This window comes from Haemaphysalis longicornis, unplaced genomic scaffold (genome assembly GCF_048455015.1).
Source record: "Haemaphysalis longicornis isolate Haplotype H1 unplaced genomic scaffold, Haemaphysalis longicornis Haplotype H1 scaffold_10, whole genome shotgun sequence".
Taxonomy (NCBI): Eukaryota; Metazoa; Arthropoda; class Arachnida; order Ixodida; family Ixodidae; genus Haemaphysalis; species Haemaphysalis longicornis.
In genome coordinates, this window is record NW_027526204.1 from 2,006,125 (window position 1) to 2,023,766 (window position 17,642).

Below are 17,642 nucleotides of genomic sequence, written 5' to 3' on the forward strand. Positions count from 1 at the left end.
AAGGGAAAGAATGTCGGAAAGGTGAGATAGGTGAGTTTCGAATGATGGTGAAAAAACAATCACGTCGTCCAAGTAACACAGGCATGTCGACCATTTGAATCCGCGAAGTAGAGAATCCATCATTCTTTCGAAGGTCGCTGGCGCATTCCACAACCCAAATGGCATCACCTTGAATCGGTAAAGTAATTGGTAAAGGTGAATTGGTAAAGGTAAATTGGTAAAGGTGTGAAGAAGGCGGTCTTTTCCCGGTCCCTCTCGTCGACAGAGATCTGCCAATACCCCGAGCGGAGGTCAATTGAGGAAAAGTACGTAGCCCCGTAAAGGCAGTCGAAAGCGTTGTCTCTTCTGGGCAGTGGGTATACGTCCTTCTTGGTTATTTTATTGAGGTGGCGGTAATCGACGCAGAAGCGCCAGGTGCCATCTTTTTTTTTTTTACCAGAACTACTGGGGACGCCCACAGACTGCAGGAAGGCTCGATGATGTCTTTATCGAGCATTTTTTCTACTTCTTTTCGGATTACATCGCGTTCCCCGTGGGACACTCGATAAGGTCGCGTGTAGATTAGCCTGGCATCGCCTGTGTCAATCCGGTGCTTCACTTCATGTGTTTGACGCAAGGGGCGGTTCTGGAAGTCAAAAATGTCACAGTACCATAGAAGAAGCTCGCGTAATTCTTGGACTTGTGGTCCTGAAAGTACGGAACTTATTATTGAGCCAAATTTCTCCGCTAAGTTCGGGGTATATAGGAGGTCACGAGAGGAAGCCGGTAGAGAAGTGCCGACGTGCATGTCGCAGAAATTTCAATGTCGCGCAGTGGAGAAACTGAGGCGAGTGAAATTCCTTGGGGAAGTACTTGGGAATGCAATCCAAAATTCAGAATTGGAAGGATGGTCTGGCTGTTTTTGATGGTTACGACAGAGTTCGGCAGGATCACATTGCGCGTTAGGAAAACGTTGATGGCAGGGGACACGAGGCACGCACCATCAGGGAGAGGGTGGCGGGAGGACAAGGGAACATCGGTGACGGCTTCAGGGCGCAGACGGATGAACTCAGCTGAACATAACGACGGGGAAACTGAGGCGTCTGCAGCATCGGACGAAAGCGGTACCTCGAGGCGTAGTAAACCCGTTGCGCAATCTATTAGTGCAGAATGTTCTGGCAAAAAGTCAAGGCCCAGGATCAAACCATGCGTGCACGTTTCTAAAACAGAAAACAAAACTGTCGTTGTGTGACCCGCAATGGTCACACGGGCCGTGCACATTCCGGTAACGGGCGGCGTCCCTCCATCAGCGACACGGACATGCATCATGGTTGGCGTCAAAACTTTACGGAGGCGACGACGAAGGGGAGCACTGATTATAGAGATATGTGCACCAGTGTCTATAAGAGCGGTGATCGGAACGCCATCTACTTCAACGTCGATTAAATTGTCTCTAGTCGGCAACGTCAAAAGAGGATTTTTGGGCTGGGGTCGGAATGCAGCGTCACCTCTGGACGCTGCATCCATCAGTTTTCCGGTGAGAAGCGTCGAGGGGGCGCCGACGGTGAAATGTGTCGGCGCTGCAGCGAACGTGACTGGTGGCGCGGCGCCGGGGGCGGGCGTCCAAATCGAGAGGCAGAGCCAGCGGCATTAGCAACGGATTCTGGCGACGTGCGAGGGTAAAAACGGCGGGGCACATCAGTCGAGGAACGGTCTGCAGAGAAGTTGTTCCTGGAAACTCGAATCCAATGGTTCTGACAGTACCGATCGACATGGCCAACACGGCGACAGGTGAAACAGCTGGGCTTATCGTCGGCGGTTCTCCAGTCAGCGGGATTTCAATAGCGTGGAGGGCGGGACACATAGCGAGGTCCAGGTGGGGCATAACTGTGGCGGGCGGCAGGAGGACTCACTGAGAATACTTGCTGGAGATCCATGTTGCTAATTTCGTCTCGAACGACAGCTTGAATCAGCGATATGGCTGGAACAGGGCTGTCGACCGCATGGGGCAGAGTAACGGCAGGAGCAGTGGCTTCCAGTTCGCGGCGCACTATCCTTTGGACGGTATGTTTGAGGGAGTCGTGGTGAGAAGTCGCGGACGGAAACGGCTGGGGGGATGGTGGCTCGCAGGAAGAAGTCGCAGCGGTGTTGGGCAACCGTTGGAACTGCTGCGTGATGCGGCGGCTCTTCGCTTGATCGAACAGTCGGCATTCGTTTAAGATGGCATCGACTGTAGTGCAGCCCTTACACATGAGCAAGTGAAAAGCGTCGTCAGCTATTCCCTTAAAGGAGCCATGAAGAGAAAACACAAGTTTGGTTCATTCAAAAGATTGTCTTGTTAGAATCATACTGACACCACTTTTAACGTAAACTTCGGTCAAATAAGCTACATAATTAGGAAAAACGGGAATGGTCATGCGACCCACCAGCTCATTTCCCGCAACAGAACCTATGATGTCACATGAGCTAAGCTCTGCGATTGGCGGAGGCTGGCAGAAGCAGACGCAAATTAGGTAGAGCTTACAAACTAGACGAACGAGCGATTTACGCTTAAATTTAGGGCACATTCTTTCAAAAGCAATAAGAATGATGGGACAAACAGTGGAAGTTACGAAAGCACATGTAAACATAGAAGTACTGATGCGTTCTGCTGTTCGTACTGCGCACAGCATGCTTGGTTTAGCTGCACAGCACTACGGGGCTTGGGGTTGTCTCAGACGACACTGGCCGATTGACCCCATTTGTCGAGCGAGCACTGTTTCAGGGAACGAATATTTCCTCCCAGAACAAAAACAAGCCAGGTTTAAATGCGGGCAAAAACAAACGAAACGCTTGCCACGGTATGGTGGCGCCATCTAGGTTACGGAACGTAAAGAAACGCGGGAACAAACCAACACCGCTGTACAGGGTGGAGACAACCTTTGAACGGTCCCGTGCCGCCGCAATTGGGCCAACGGGCTCAACGCGTTATTCTTTTCGTTTCCCACGAGACCTAGCAACGCAAAACAGATAATTGATTCAAACTTCTTCAGTAAACCGCGTTGCGGCGATAATTTTAGCGCGGTTTTGACACAATGACTTGCTTCGGCGGCGAGCGAGCAACCGAAAATGGCGGCGCCAGCGTACACGTGTCTCTACCCTGTACGGCGGATGCGTGAATGAAGGAATTCTAGGCTGAAGAGCGGTCGGTTCCTGTGATGTCATTTGGGACCACGAAAACGCACGATTGAGCGGGAAAATCAAAATTTTAACCTAAATTGTTTAATTTCTCAGTGAATAAAGCACCGTTTGTATCCGGACAAGCGCTGGGGGCACTATAAAACACGAAATCTTTCGAATAAAACCAACTTGCATTTTCTCTTCATGGCTCCTTTAAGCACATGCCCAACCTTGTCCTGCTCAGTCATTTTCTCGTCGACCTTAAGGGAGAGAGCCAGAACGTCAAGAATATAGGAAACGTACGGTTCGGTCGATGTCTGGGCACGGGATGCAAGTTCCGTTTTTGCGCGTAGCTGACGTTAGATGGGATTGCCGAATATTCTCACGAGTTCGGATTTACAGAAGTCCCAGCTGGTTAACTTGGCTTCATTGGTTTCATACCACGTGAGTGCCGCACCTCTCAAGCAGAAAAGAAGATTGGCAAGCATGAACGTATAGGGTCCCAACAGTTGTGGGCGCTGATCCGCTCGTAGCGCTTTATCCAATCTTTGGCGTCAACATCGTCAGTGCCAGTGAAGAAACCGGGCTCGCGGGGCTGCGAAACGACGAACAGCGGAGTCGACGACTCGCTCGGTGGAGCCATGCTGGCAGGAGTAATATGGCGCCCGCTTCGGAGATACGTGATGAAGGGTCACGATGCCTTTAGGATCGGATAGCTGAGACGAGAGGGAGGGAATACCCAGCACCTCCACAAAGATGTTACGGTGACGTGAAGGAAGACGTGAAGCCAAGCGGTACAAGAGGCATCCACACAGTGTATTTACAATCCCGAGAGCACTGCGCAGGCAAGGCGAAAGATCTTCTTCTACTTCGTCGTCTAGCTCGTTACCCGAGTCCGAACGCGCTACCGTCATCTTCTTTTGGCTAGTACCTCACACATGTCCCAATGTGGTACATACATAGGCTATGCACAAACTCTTCCTCTGCGTAGCAATATTCTTGACCTCATTTTCACATCACACTCCGGCAATCTTGCATCGCTAATTCCTTTCCCCGAGATAAGTGATCACGCTGTACTTCACGCTACGTTTTCTAATCAACTACCAGGCCCAAGACATTCCAAGAAAACCCTCACACTACGATAAGGGAAACTATGCCGCCATTAACAACGAACTATCCATATTTTGTGACTGGTATTTAAACGACTTCTTCCAACGCCCCCTTGAAACTAACTGGCCTTTGTTCAAGTGCTAAATCCATGATACCCACTATTACAATTATGGAACAGGTGTCTTCACCTTGGTTCAACATATCTCTTAGAAAAAGCGATTATATCGCTCGACTAGACTGTCTAACAGCGCAAGCACTTGGAACAGGTACAGCGGAACAGCAAAGGAATTTGAATCGCTTGCTGCGAAGGCTAAGCGTTCTTTTTTCTCTTCCACATTACCTAATATGCTACGCAATAATCCTAAACAATTTTGGAGAGCCATTAACCTCAACCCCACAAAAACATTATCATTACTTGATGAACACGGTGATCCTATTCCAGAACATACTACCCCTCAAGTGTTGAAACTAACGTCATCCGCGGGAATGGACGGCATAAATTCCAAAATACTGAAAAAAACTAGGTAAGCCAATAACAAGCCTTATTCTTTCGTACATATTTCAGCAGTCCATTTCATCTGGAGTGGTGCCGGAGGACTGAAGCTTGGTAAGATCAGTCCTGTCCCAAAAAAAGGTCTTTCATCTTCACTGAGTAGTTATCGCCCCATTTTTATTAGTACAAGTGTATGCTCTAAATTAACGGAACACAATTTATTCCCACATCGTAAATTTTTTAGGTTCAGTACATTTCTTTCACCCTAACCAACACGGTTTTCAAAAAGGACTTCCATGTGACACTCAACTCGCCCTGTTCATTAAGGATCTGAGTTCTAGCCTTCATATTAAACCTGTAGACACCATTTCCATTGATTTCAAAAAAGCCTTTGACAAAGTTCCCCATAATAGATTATTTCTGAAGCTTTCACGTCTTCACCTTAATTATCTTGTTTTTAATTGGATATGTGACTTGTTGACTAACTGTAAGCAGTTAGTTTGTGCTAATAACCATCGCTCCTCCCTATCTGCTGTAACCTCCGGCGTACCTCAAGGCACTGTCCTTGGTCCTCCACTATTCCCAACGTATATTAACAACCTCCCCAATAAACATTTGTCTATTCGCAGACGATTGTGTCGTCCTGTTCACAATGCAAACGACAGTGTCATCCTACAGTCCGATCTTTCTTTGATTCAATCATGGTGCGAAAAATGGCTGCGATGCCTTTAACATGAAGAAAACTTGTGTCGTTTCTTTTCACTGCCGACAATTTTATTCATCCACTAAATACTTCCTGTTGATTCTGAAATTACAGCAGTTAATTCATGTAAATACATCGGTATCACTCTAACTTCAGATCTGACCTCGTCATCCCAAATAATGAACATCACTAATGATGCCAACCGCGTTCTTGAAACTTACTCCGAATAAACTCCAAAGAAACTTATGTCTAGCCCCACCTTCTGTTAAAGTTTTAACCAATCTAACCCGAAGCTAGAATATAGAATAGTTCACCCGAAGCTAGAATATAGCTTACAATATGTATACTCTAGCTTCACCCGAAGCTTGAATATGCATGTGCCATCTGGGATCCCCACCAAATCACTTGAATCCATCCAAAATCGCACAGCACTAAAATCTTAAGCTAACAAGATTAACTTAGCACTACGCCGCAAAATTTCAAGACTATGTTTGCTTCATAAATTTTATCATGCATTGCACCTAAACCATGTCTTTCCAGCTCATTGTCTTTCATGCTGTATCAGCCCCTCGAAAGCTGTTTATCCGCCCCGGGCGCATACCACTGCTCATCACTCTTTGTTTTTTGTGCATACATTAACGAAATGAAACAACCTTCCTGCCGACATCGTGCACCACTCCTGCATCGCATATTTCAAAGAAGCCATTGAACAAATCATCTGTTAGTGAACTTTCTACCCCCTCATGTAACACCCTTTGACTGGGGCCGTTGAGGTATTATAAATAAATAAATGCCGTATTTTGCCACTACTAATTGCCTGACACTATCAATACTGGTGGGCAATCGTGCGGATCGTTACAACAAAACGGTGGCAATGGTCCATAGACTGCAAAAAAACAATGCGTGGCAGTCAACGCACGTGAAAATGTGTGAAAAGCGGCTGTGAAAATGCAGTGTTCCATGACATGGGACACAAATTGTTGCATTGTCATATGCACAAGCTATTCCCTCAGCACCTGTACACCAAAATTCTTTCATATTTGTTCTCAAGTGGTTGCTCAACATCTCAGTGTTTGCTATTTTTAATGCCTTCTGAGCATTTCAGAGGCAGGCTTTCAATGCTGCCCATTTTCGGCGTTATCGGATGGGAGCCCCCCATTGATGCTGTCGTGCCAAGCAATGCTAAAACTGCTCTGGTCATTCATTCTCCAGGTTTGCGCTGAATGGCCTGCGTCGTCTTGAAGATCCCCTACAGGAGCCCAGGAGCAGCTTTGGCACATTCAGCCCAACAAACTTGAACTCCAAATTTTGATACTTCACGACCCCATATTGCGTTGTGTCATCGCACATGAGGCTTGTGCTGTGAACACCTTGTTTAGAAAAATATGGGAGGCAGTTATATGTCTCAACTTATCGCGCACTCCCTGATTTTTAGTGAAGCTCCTAATGCTACCTACCGTGACTGTTGTCACTACGAGTGACACTTTAAATTTGGCAGTTACAGGGGTGAGACAGCTGAATCATATTTGGGAGCAGTTTCTGGAGCAGCCAAATCTCGATTTTGGAGCAGAAGAACCTTGATTTGGAGCAGTCAACGACACTCATTATGTCGCAGGAATCGCATGTTTGGCAACTCGGGGGGGGGGGGGGGGGGGGAGAGAGCAATTTTTAACCGGTTTCGAACGTACACAGCACTGAAACAGCCTTTCAATAAAGTTTTTGTCTGCCAGAGTATCATAGGGTACGAACTGCACTACTTTTTTTAGACTCCATTTTTACATTCTTAGCGTATCGAGGGCCGCTGAAAATATCGAATAGAAAAACTAAGCAACCGTAAGGCATTTTTATTAGCATGTGAATGCCGAAATTATTATTTTTGTAATCCCAGACTTGGATTTACACACGTGTAGAGCTATGACAAAAGTTGCACGAAGCGAGGCGACAGTCGTCACACCCCGCCAGCCCTCGAATTTCAATCCTCAAGGTGCACGCTTATTACGATGGAATTTGAGTAACGTTGGTATGTTTAGCCACCTCCCTCTTGGCATTAAGTTTCACTTCAGATAGATGAGCCATTATTAATAGTGTGCAATAATATCTTGTCCCGCTATCGGACACTGCTCCAACATTTTGCGGCGATGTAGCCTGCGCCGCCACTTCTGCAGTGTCGATCGTCCCATTCCCGCCGCTTGCAAGCTCGCTGTCAAAGGTAGCAATAACTGCGTCTTATAACACTGCAATTGGTCTGAAATTTCACTTCTGAAAACGCGGCGAATTTCCGAAAACGCGGCGAATTCACGAGCACCGCGTTGTTTTTGATGAACTCCTGTCTTTCGAGTCGTGCAACTTGCCCCAACAGATCAAACGACTGAATGTGAGCCCAGCCGCCCCCCATAACCAAAACCACGGTAGAAATAGGCAAAGAGCCTGATGCTTGATGCCTGATGCCTGATGAACCACGAGCAACTGCTTCGCTCGGCGGCCATGTTTTCCAATCTTCACCACACCAAGACGGCGGCGCCAAGTAATGTCGTTCCGGAGATATAGTTTGTCGCCTCAGTACGCATACGCATTTTTTCTGCAGGACTTCGCGATGGTTGTCAATGGGAAGACTTTAAAAACTCACAGAATATAACATGTGCAACTCTACATAGTGACTTTTGAAAAAAACTATTTCGGGGACATTTTTATGAGTTTTTTTTTTATTATATGATAAATCAACTAAACCTTCACCTTGGGGGTGCTGGAATATTATGCCGTCAGTAAGCATTTTACCCCATTGAAACTGACGGGAGCGTTAAAATTCTTGGCTCTCAGACTGTTCTAGAGCAGTTTGGCGCAATTTTTGCAATTTTCAAGCTTTTGGAGCAGCCTGGTGCAGGAAAACAAATTTGTATCAAAACTGCGCTATATGCGCAGCTGTCTCACCCCTGCAGTTAGCAGCGTGAATTCCAATATGCAACTTTCGTGTCTGGCAAGGGCACAAAAGTTGTGAAAAGAAAAAATACTGCTTGACAGCATGGCTGTCAAGTGGCACTTTTTTTTTTTTCGTGCCACACCTCATGTTTCTGCGACATATGCTACGGAGATAACTGCTGCCAGCACACATGCTTGTATTTGGAACAGAACCAGAGAGAAAGAGTCAACCGTGGCACCTTTAGTTGTGCGATGCCACGCTGAAAGCTAAGAAGCGATAGGAAACAAAGAACGAAAGCCTCCTTTTGCAGTGCCCTCCAGCCAACAGAACCCTGAAAACAATGCATTTTAGCACTTCAAAACTGCGACATATGAAGGCATGACAGCAGGAAGGCGGGGAGGAAGCTTTCTTGCTTCTGCATTATGCCGTGCTAATGCTTCTTGCAGTTCTTTCAGGTGAACTCACCATTAAAGTCCACACCCTCGAGAAGAGTCCTGGCATCATCTAAAAACTCGGCCATGTGTGCGTTCTCACAAACTCATTTTCTGCACCCCCGAATTTATTTTTTCCCAAGCAAAGAGCTGGGTCGAAAACACCACCTGCAGAGAGCCCCACTCGAGTTTGGTTTCTTTTTGGTCAGCCTACTGCATAGGTATTCCTGAAAAAAAAAATTTTGAGCTCTTCCAGTACTGCAAAAATGGAAGCCCAGCTATGTGTGGTGTGGGACGCATACGCGTAAAATGAAGTCTCGTGCAATTTGTTTCGGAATACTTGCAATAAAACAAGTGTTACAGCCGTTTCCTGGAAGCATACTTCCCCTTAGGCGGCTACGTCACGACAGCTGTAACGTTTACGGCTTCACTGTGAACTGAGCATGACAAAGTAACTGAAACTCGGTGTAACGACAGAGCAGCAACTTAGCAGCAACTTTCACTGGGATTGTTTTTTAAGATAGCAACGTTAGACTGAGACCTACAGAGCATTTTACTAGGCTCTAAAGCGAGAGCGCATGCGATGAGAACCTAGCGCAAGACAGTTGCGCTGTAAAAACTGACAATACAATTTCGATGATGTGACGAAGCTGCTTTAGTAAGCCAAAGAATGCGCACGCTCAGAACACCGCACAAGAAACGTGCACCTTCGGTGCCAAGCCCCAGAAAGCGCTTTAAATCCAGCCCCACACTGCTCATAACAACCGCTCCTATAGGGACCGGGCAGCTGGACGGGTGGCGCCACCACTCGGCGCTCCCCTCGTCAGTGGAATGAGCCGGTGCATTGGACTACATAGCCTCCCGTTGTTGTTGTCGTGTTTGCTTCGGTTCTTTGTATGTTTTGGTGACGTTGTGAGCAGACATGTGAGATGAAACGAAGTCTAAACAGATGTGTTGGGTTCTTAGATGCAGTGATGACTACGTAAACTTGTCGGACGCTTCTAAAGTTGGGTATCGGCTGCAACGGCATGAGCGCTTTTTGCAGCGATCTGCGCTTGGCTCCACCCGTTCTGAGTACGAATAAAACTATCATTAGTAGTATTATTTTCTTCTTAAATGCACTAACGGCTACGCAAACTTATTGGATGCTTGTAAGGTTGGGAATGGGCTACAATGACACGAGCGCTTTTTGCAGCGCTCTGCGCCTGGCTCCGCGCGATCTGAGTAGGAATAAAACTATTAGCAATAATATTATTAATTTCTACCACTTTAAATTATCTTCACTGGTTTCCACTACGGTTTCCACGGCAGCCTTAGCGCTGGGATACCTCGATAGGTGTGCTTTAAATAGAAAGGCACCTGCATACGAAGATGGATTACCGTGTAACCGTAGAAATGTTGCGGTAGTTTACACTTTCTGTAACCGTGAGCTTTATGCCTTTGGTTTTGGTGAGCAACACTGTGACAGCATGGGAGCCTGAAAGCCGAAGTGGAAATCCCACATTTGTGGTGGTCATTTTATCAAGAGCCAAAGTTATTCACCAACTCAACAGCCCAAGCTACAAACCATCCCTCCTCCCCTTCCCGTTTTACCACCTGCGTAGATATTAAGGCTGGCGCCGACAGTTAAAAAATGTGGCAGTGTTACCGCCAGCTGGTGTTTTTTAATGCTTAAGTATTCTTTACAGAGTACCCAAAAATCGTGTAATGCCTGGTGAAGACACCAAAAACGCGTGATAAGTTGCCTCAAATATGGGTGCATGAGCCCGAGTCCTCCACCACAGACACATTTCCGACACGCTGGAAAAGTTTAGATTTGGAGAGGGGGCATGGAAGTTCAAAATTAAACAGCAAAATCATTTAGCCCTCCGTCTAATGATTATGATGGTTGAACACAAAGTTTTCTTCGTGCGAAATCGAATGGGAAATGGTCAAAGTCAAAGACGCTGCGATCAAAAGACCAAACTACGCGCTGGTCAAATTCGACGCTTAATTAGTCAAAGTTTAAATCCAGAAGGCAACCAAGGAAACCCATACGATAGAGCTTTGCGATAAACCATCATCGTCGTTAGACGGAGGTGTGCATGATTTTTCAAGTGTAGGTGGCAGCTTGTAAACCGACCGCAGCATTCAGTTGTGAAGCTGAGTACTGGTTTCGGGCACCCTCCTGTCTTGCGTCCTTCAGCCACGCAGGAATTGGTTTTTGAAAAACCATTTACCAACCAGTCAGCAACCATTGCAATTCTTGTAAAGCAATGCTTCTCCACGACAAGCAATAACATTCTACTATCATGCGGTATTTATTCTATCAACGATTCCCGATGACTGTAGTAAGAGCATTTCTGTGAAATTAAACACGTTTCAGCCGTAAGTAATGAAGTTGCGGAAGCGTCGTCCGTCACAATTTCTGTTTTGAGGTAAATCTTCGAAGACACCCTCCAACTTTGTCTTTCGCTTGTGGACGACGTCGATGCCGTTTCGTCATCAACTGCCAAAGGCCAGCGCCGCAGCATTCCTAGATCGGTTGCACACACCGGCTTTGTGGGAGCATTTAGTGGCAATATACTCCTCGATTCGCGAAACTGCATGCAGGAATGAAAAAATTGCATGAAGCAACGAACTTTCACTTCCAGCTTTACTTCCAGCTTGGAGCATTGAGCGTCGTCTGCTATTTGTAAATACTGAGTATGGGTGTAAATAAGTAAATAACACACATGACATGCCTCGTAAACGTCACATCCACACTCAAGATTTACCGATCTGAAAAATGCACATGGGGTTACGTACGCTTTGCAAGCCGCACCGCAGAAAAACGACAGAAAGACATGCACAACTACACTGCGCTGACCGCCACTGGCATTCCACTGACGAGCGGTTCGCCACGGGTGGCGCTGTTCGCTGAAACGACGGTGGTGCCATACAACGGCCGCCCGGTCCCTATAGGAAGGCGAAGCTAAAGTTTGCCGGGCGTTTGCCATCTAACTTTCTGCCGCCCCCTGCAACGCTTGCCTTCTCTAGGGATCCACTCTGTTACCCTTAATGACCAGCGGTTATCTTGCCTTCGCATTACATGCCCTGCCCACGTCCATTTCTTCTTCTTAATTTCTACTAACATGTCTTTAACACCAGTTTGCTCCCTGACCCACTCCGCTCTCTTCTTGTCCCTTAATGTTACACCTATCATTTTCCGCTCCATTGCCCGCTGAGTCGTTCTCAATTTAAGTTGAACCCTCTTAGTGAGCCTCCAAGTTTCTGCCCCGTAGGTGAGTACCGGTAAGATGCAGCTGTCATACACTTTCTTCTTCAGCGACAATGGTAGGCTGCTATTCATTATCTGAGAATGTCTGCCATATGCACCCCACCCCATTCTGATCCTTCCAATTATCTCTGCCTCATGGTTGGGATCTGGGGTCACAACTTGGCCTAAGTAGATATATTCGCTTACCACTTCCACTGCCTCGCCACCTATCTCAAACCGCTGTGCTGTCCCGAGGTTATTGATCATTACTTTAGTTTTCTGCATATTATTTTCAGGCCCACGGTTCTACTCTGTTCGTCCAGTGCGGAAAGCATGCTTTGCAATTCGTCCCCCGAGTTACTTAGCACGGCAATGTCATCAGCAAATCTGAGGTTACTGAGGTATTCTCCATTAACCCTTACTCCCACCTGTTCCCAATCCAACGTTCTGAATACTTCTTGTAAACGTGCTGTGAATAACATTGGAGAGATTGTGTCTCCTTGTCTGACACCCTTCCTTATAGGTATTTTACTGCTCTCCTTATGGAGGATGATGGTAGCTGTGGACCCACTGTAGATATCCTCTAGTATTCTTACATAATGCTTATCTACCCCCTGGTTCCGTAATGCCTGAATGACTGCTAGGGTTTCGACCGAGTCAAATGCTTTCTCATAATCTATGAAGGCTATATATGGCGGTTCAGTATACTCAGCGCACTTCTCTATCACCTGATTGATCGTGTGAATATGGTCCATTGTTGAATAACCTTTACGGAACCCTGCTTGTTCTTTAGGTTGACTGAAATCTAAGGTTGCAGAAATTCTGTTAGCGATTACCTTGGTAAGTACCTTGTAGACGACTGACAATAAGCTGATCGGCCTGTAATTTTTCAAGTGCTTCATGTCGCCTTTCTTATGGATTAGGATGATGTTAGCGTTCTTCCAAGATTCCGGTACACTTGCGGTCATTAGGCATTGCGTATACAGGTTTGCCAGTTTTTCAAGTACAATTTCTCCACCATCCTTCAAGAGGTCTGCTGTTATCTGATCCTCACCAGGTGCTTTGCCCCCTTTCATTTCTTTCAAGGCCCTCCTTACTTCTTCGGTCGTTACTGGTGGGATGTCTATCTCCTCTGAGCTACTGTCTCGTTCGGAATTATCCTGTATGTCCCGACTACTGTACACATCCCTGTAGAGCTCCTCGGTCACTGTGACTATTTTATCCCTATTTGTGATGACATTGCCTTGCTTATCTTTAAGTGCATACATCTGATTTTTCCCCACGCCAAGACGCCTCTTCACAGCTTTCAGGCTACCTCCGTTTTTTACAGCGTATTCGATCCTCTCCATATTATAATTTCGTATGTCAGCTGTCTTACGCTTATTGATTAACTTCGAAGGCTCCGCTAGTTCTATTCTGTCAGCTGCGGTGGAGATTGTCATGGTTTGCCGTTTCCTAATTAGATCTTTCGTCTCCTGTGAAAGTATGCGAGTATCCTGTCTAGCCATAGTGCCCCCGACTTCTACTGCACACTCCGTGAGAATGCGTGTTAGGTTGTCGCTGGCTTCCTGTGTCGTAAGCTCGGTTTCCTCGTTAAGGGCGGAATATCGGTTCTGCAGCGCGATCCTGAATTCTTCTACTTTACGTCTTACTGTTAGCTCATTTATCGGCTTCTTTCGTACTAGCTTGTTGCGGTCCCTCCTCAAATCTAGCCTAATTTTAGATCTTACCATAAGGTGGTCACTGCATCTTACCCTTCCGAGTACTTCCACATCCTGCAAGACGCCAGGGTTATCGCATAATATGAAGTCTATTTCATTTTTATGCTCCCCATTCGGGCTCCTCCAGGTCCACTTCCGACTCTCCCGTTTACAGAAGAAGGTATTCATTATGCCTAGGTTATTCCGTTCTGCAAGCTCAACTAGTAGGTCCCCCCTGCTATTTCTACAGCCCAGACCATAGTTTCCAACTGCCTTGTCTCCAGCCTGATTCTTGCCTACTTGACCATTGAAGTCCCCCATAACTAGGGTATACTGTGTTTTTACTTTAGCCATTGCCGATTCCACATCTCCATAGAGGCGTTCCACTACTTGGTCGTCGTGGCTGGATGTGGGCGCGTAGCCATGCACCACCTTGAGCTTGTACCTCTTATTAAGCCTAATTACAAGACCTGCTGCCCTTTCGTTAATGCTATAGTATTCGTCTATGTTGCCAGCTATGCTTTTATTGACTAGAAATCCCACTCCAAGTTCCCTCTAGAGCACAGTAACATAAGAGGTGTCCATTTTTCAGCCCCGTAAGGGCTTCGCCTGCTCTCCTAACCTCGCTAAGCCCTATTACATCCCATTTAATGCCCTCTAATTCCTCGAACACCTCGAGACTCGCTTCGCTAGATAAGGTTCGCGCGTTAAACGTTGCTAGGTTCAGATTAAATTGGCGGCCTGTCCGGATCGATCGATTCTTAGCACACTCTGCTGCGTCACAGGTCTGACCGCCGCCGTGGTCAGGTGCTTCGCAGCCGCTGGGGACTGAGGGCCGAGGGTTAATTGGCGTATTCATGGGAGGTTGTGGCCGTTACTACACCAGGGTGGCCAATCCTGCTCTGGTGAGGGAGTGCATTACCGGCAATGGTCGCCGGGGTCAGGCCGCACCCCAAGCCCCTTTGTGTGCAATTCCATCAATACACGGATTTTTAGTAATTCGGTGGGAATTGTCCGGCACCGGGATTCGAACCACGCTTCTTCTGCAAGCGAGGCGGATGCTCTACCTCTACGCCATCGCTGCATCTACTGTAGATGCAGCGATGGGTAGAACTCACTATATACTCTACGTTTAAACCGAATTCTCTGGACATGTGCTGACGCATACGGTTTCATAAGTCGAAAGCAAATTTTACCCAGCCCTCTTCCTAGCGCGAGAAATGCAGCACGCGCGCAGCGAAAAAAGCACGTGCCGAAGCGGCGGCCGCGCCGGCGTACTCCCCTGGAGGGAAGAGTGCAGCGCCACCCGGCGATCGTTCCGGAGCCTATCTTGCGCTGCCGGGCTAATGTGAACCCACGGGCCAATGTGAACCGAACGCAAGACCTCATACGACGAGCGAAGGCAGCCAGACCTGATCAGAAGCGACCCACAGGGATGTTCTGGCAGTAGCTCACGATATTTCCACGTTTTTTGACATTCACACACAACTATTCACAGTGCACAGTGCACAGTGAAAAATTGTTGTTTACAAGTTTTTTTTTTCCGTTTTTCGCCAGATCGGATGGATTGGATCGGGTGGGATTTGTAGCTATCCCCATTTTTAAACGCCCACCGCTATTCTCCCGGGCAGCGCCTTCTTTCGAAGGGTGCCCGGCTTTTAATTGCCGCATTTAATTTTCGTTTGTCAGCTTGAAACGTTTCTTTCTACTAATTCAAGCGCTGCCTGCCGCGTCACCCTTGTGATAGAGCTTCGTAGATGACTTCGATCCTTGTCAACCACGCCCATTTAATTACTTCTCGTTCTTTTTCCTGCTGTGCTTACTCTCTCATTTGTGTATATTTTATCCCGAGCGACATTGGGAACGTTTCTAGGAAGACAATGTACAGTAGACTGGAGTCCTGGACGTCCATCGGCACATACATGTGAGGCAGGGAGTAACGAGTCGTTCCTCGACCTCGCTGCGCTTGGGCATGCAGGGCCGAAGAAAGCGGGTGGTACTTAAATATAATACCAACGCGTTGACAATACTCACGCTTAAAGGTGGCATCGTCCCAGAAAGCAGCGAGTCCTTACACGTTTTACAAACGCTCAAGTCTGCGACGGACGTGCTCGACGAGACACACAAATGCTGTTCCTCGTTGCGCACACTGCTTAACCGAGACAGGCTATTGTCGAAGCACAGTCTACCACGATTGGGCCCGACTTCCTCGTCAAAGGAAGAACCTCGCCGGCGGCACTGAAAGGCTTCGAGCACTCGAAGGCCCGGGTCGGCGTTCCTTCGTCGTCGCTTGGCTTCCTTCCTCTCCTCTCGATGGGCGTCCTCATAGCGGCGCTGCGCTTCCACTTGCCTCGCTTTGGACTCTGGCTTCGTCGCCATTCTCTCGCGCTTGGCTTTCGCTTCTCTCGCTCGAAGCTCGGGATCTTCCGCCCTCTGCTTGCGCATCGCTTCTCTATCCCTCGCGCGGGCTTCTGGATTCGCCCGACGCCGCCGTGCCCGTTCGCGCGCCAACTCTCGCTTGCGCTCCTTACGGACGGCTTCTTCTTCTGGAGAGCGGGTGACTTTACCCATTTTCCGAGCCGCTGAACATTGCACGAACGACCGCCAAGCGCACTCGTCTATGTTCACTCATTCCCCATCTTAGTCGTGGGCGCCGCCATGTTACTTTTGGACGATGTGAATGCCTGCGGCGTCACCCCAAAGCGTGCCCGCCTTGCCCTCTCCCACTGCGTCTGAATTCCGTGTGGTGGCGCCACTCACCGATCCTCCCGCTACCGATCCTCTCCCGCTAGGTCGCATGTTAGCAAACGATCCGCGGGCAAACCGTGCACTGAGCATTCCTTCTTCTTGCCAGTGAACGGCTCTTCATATTACGTATTTATTACAATACCTGCGGGCATACCTGCCGCTAAATTCGTGTAAGTAATACCTGCCCATTAAACAAGCGACGAGGTTTTGCTCGTGAAATGTAAAACCGAAGAATATACGATATTGTTGCCGCCATTCTTCAGCGTGCGGAAGAAGGATCCGGATGTCTCCAACCATGAGTTCTCAGTGAACAAAGCCCTGAAAGCACAATGGGTAAAGAACATTTCTAGAAAGAACAGGAAGCTAGCCCAACTCAAAGTCCAGTACGTTACTCGATAAGTCTGCACTTTCGGCCGGAACACTTTCGGAGTTACAGAACAAGATGCTATGCATAGTATTGATAGTATTTTCCCGCACTGTCCTTCGTACATGAGGCCGGCAGCGAAAAGAGAAGCAAGGAGCGATGTCAGCTCCAAAAAAAAGAAAGCGGGAATCCGCACCGGAAAGACCGACAAGATATATCGAACGCAACAGCTAGTGCGACTGCTGCTTGCCATGAAGTTTCCTGACGCGATGCTTTCGGATCGTCGGTCGCTTACGAAGCCCCTCGAAGCATGCTTGAAACACAGCGCTGAGCTTATCGCATCAATGCCAGTCTTGGTGTGTGTCCCGACGAAGCTATAGGTCATCGGCGAGAGTTGGTGGAACTCATGTGTAGAAAGTTTATTAAGCCGCTGCTGTCAACCACGCCTTTTGATAAGGCCGACAAGAATGCTGTGAGAATGATATATATTATGCAAAGCCCTCTCACGGAAAGTTCTGAAGCTTTGAAAATCATCCTTCCACTCAGTGTGTTGCGACGATAACTGGAACACTTTAAAAATTTTTCCTCAGCGATCCGCCGCTCTATTCACGCTCAAACTTCACACAAAGGTCGCATTTTGTGGTCTATTTTGTTTGACACCGGGAACAACAACGGTAGTTACCTGTTTATTCTGAAAATAAATAAAAACGATTTTCGCCTATGGGAAAATGGCGGCGATTTGGACGTGCGAGCCCGAAAACCGGGTTTTCTGATCGTCTGTTAGCTCATTTCTAGGTGCA

At 47.6% G+C, this 17,642-nt stretch overlaps 1 protein-coding gene across 3 annotated transcripts in view; it reads right to left on the reverse strand.

Annotated features, from left to right (window-relative positions):
• Positions 1 to 16,420, reverse strand: part of LOC144158112 (uncharacterized) — a 43,014-nt gene extending 26,594 nt beyond the window's left edge. For 2 of the 3 annotated variants that reach the window (XM_077688766.1, XM_077688764.1), the window contains exon 1: positions 15,765 to 16,419. In XM_077688766.1, the coding sequence (XP_077544892.1) occupies positions 15,765 to 16,301 (537 nt within the window). In that variant the 5' untranslated portion in view covers positions 16,302 to 16,419. Of the gene's footprint in view, positions 1 to 15,764 lie in introns of all 3 variants that reach the window. The other variant, XM_077688765.1, reaches the window with a different exon arrangement.
• Positions 16,421 to 17,642: the final 1,222 nt, after the last annotated feature.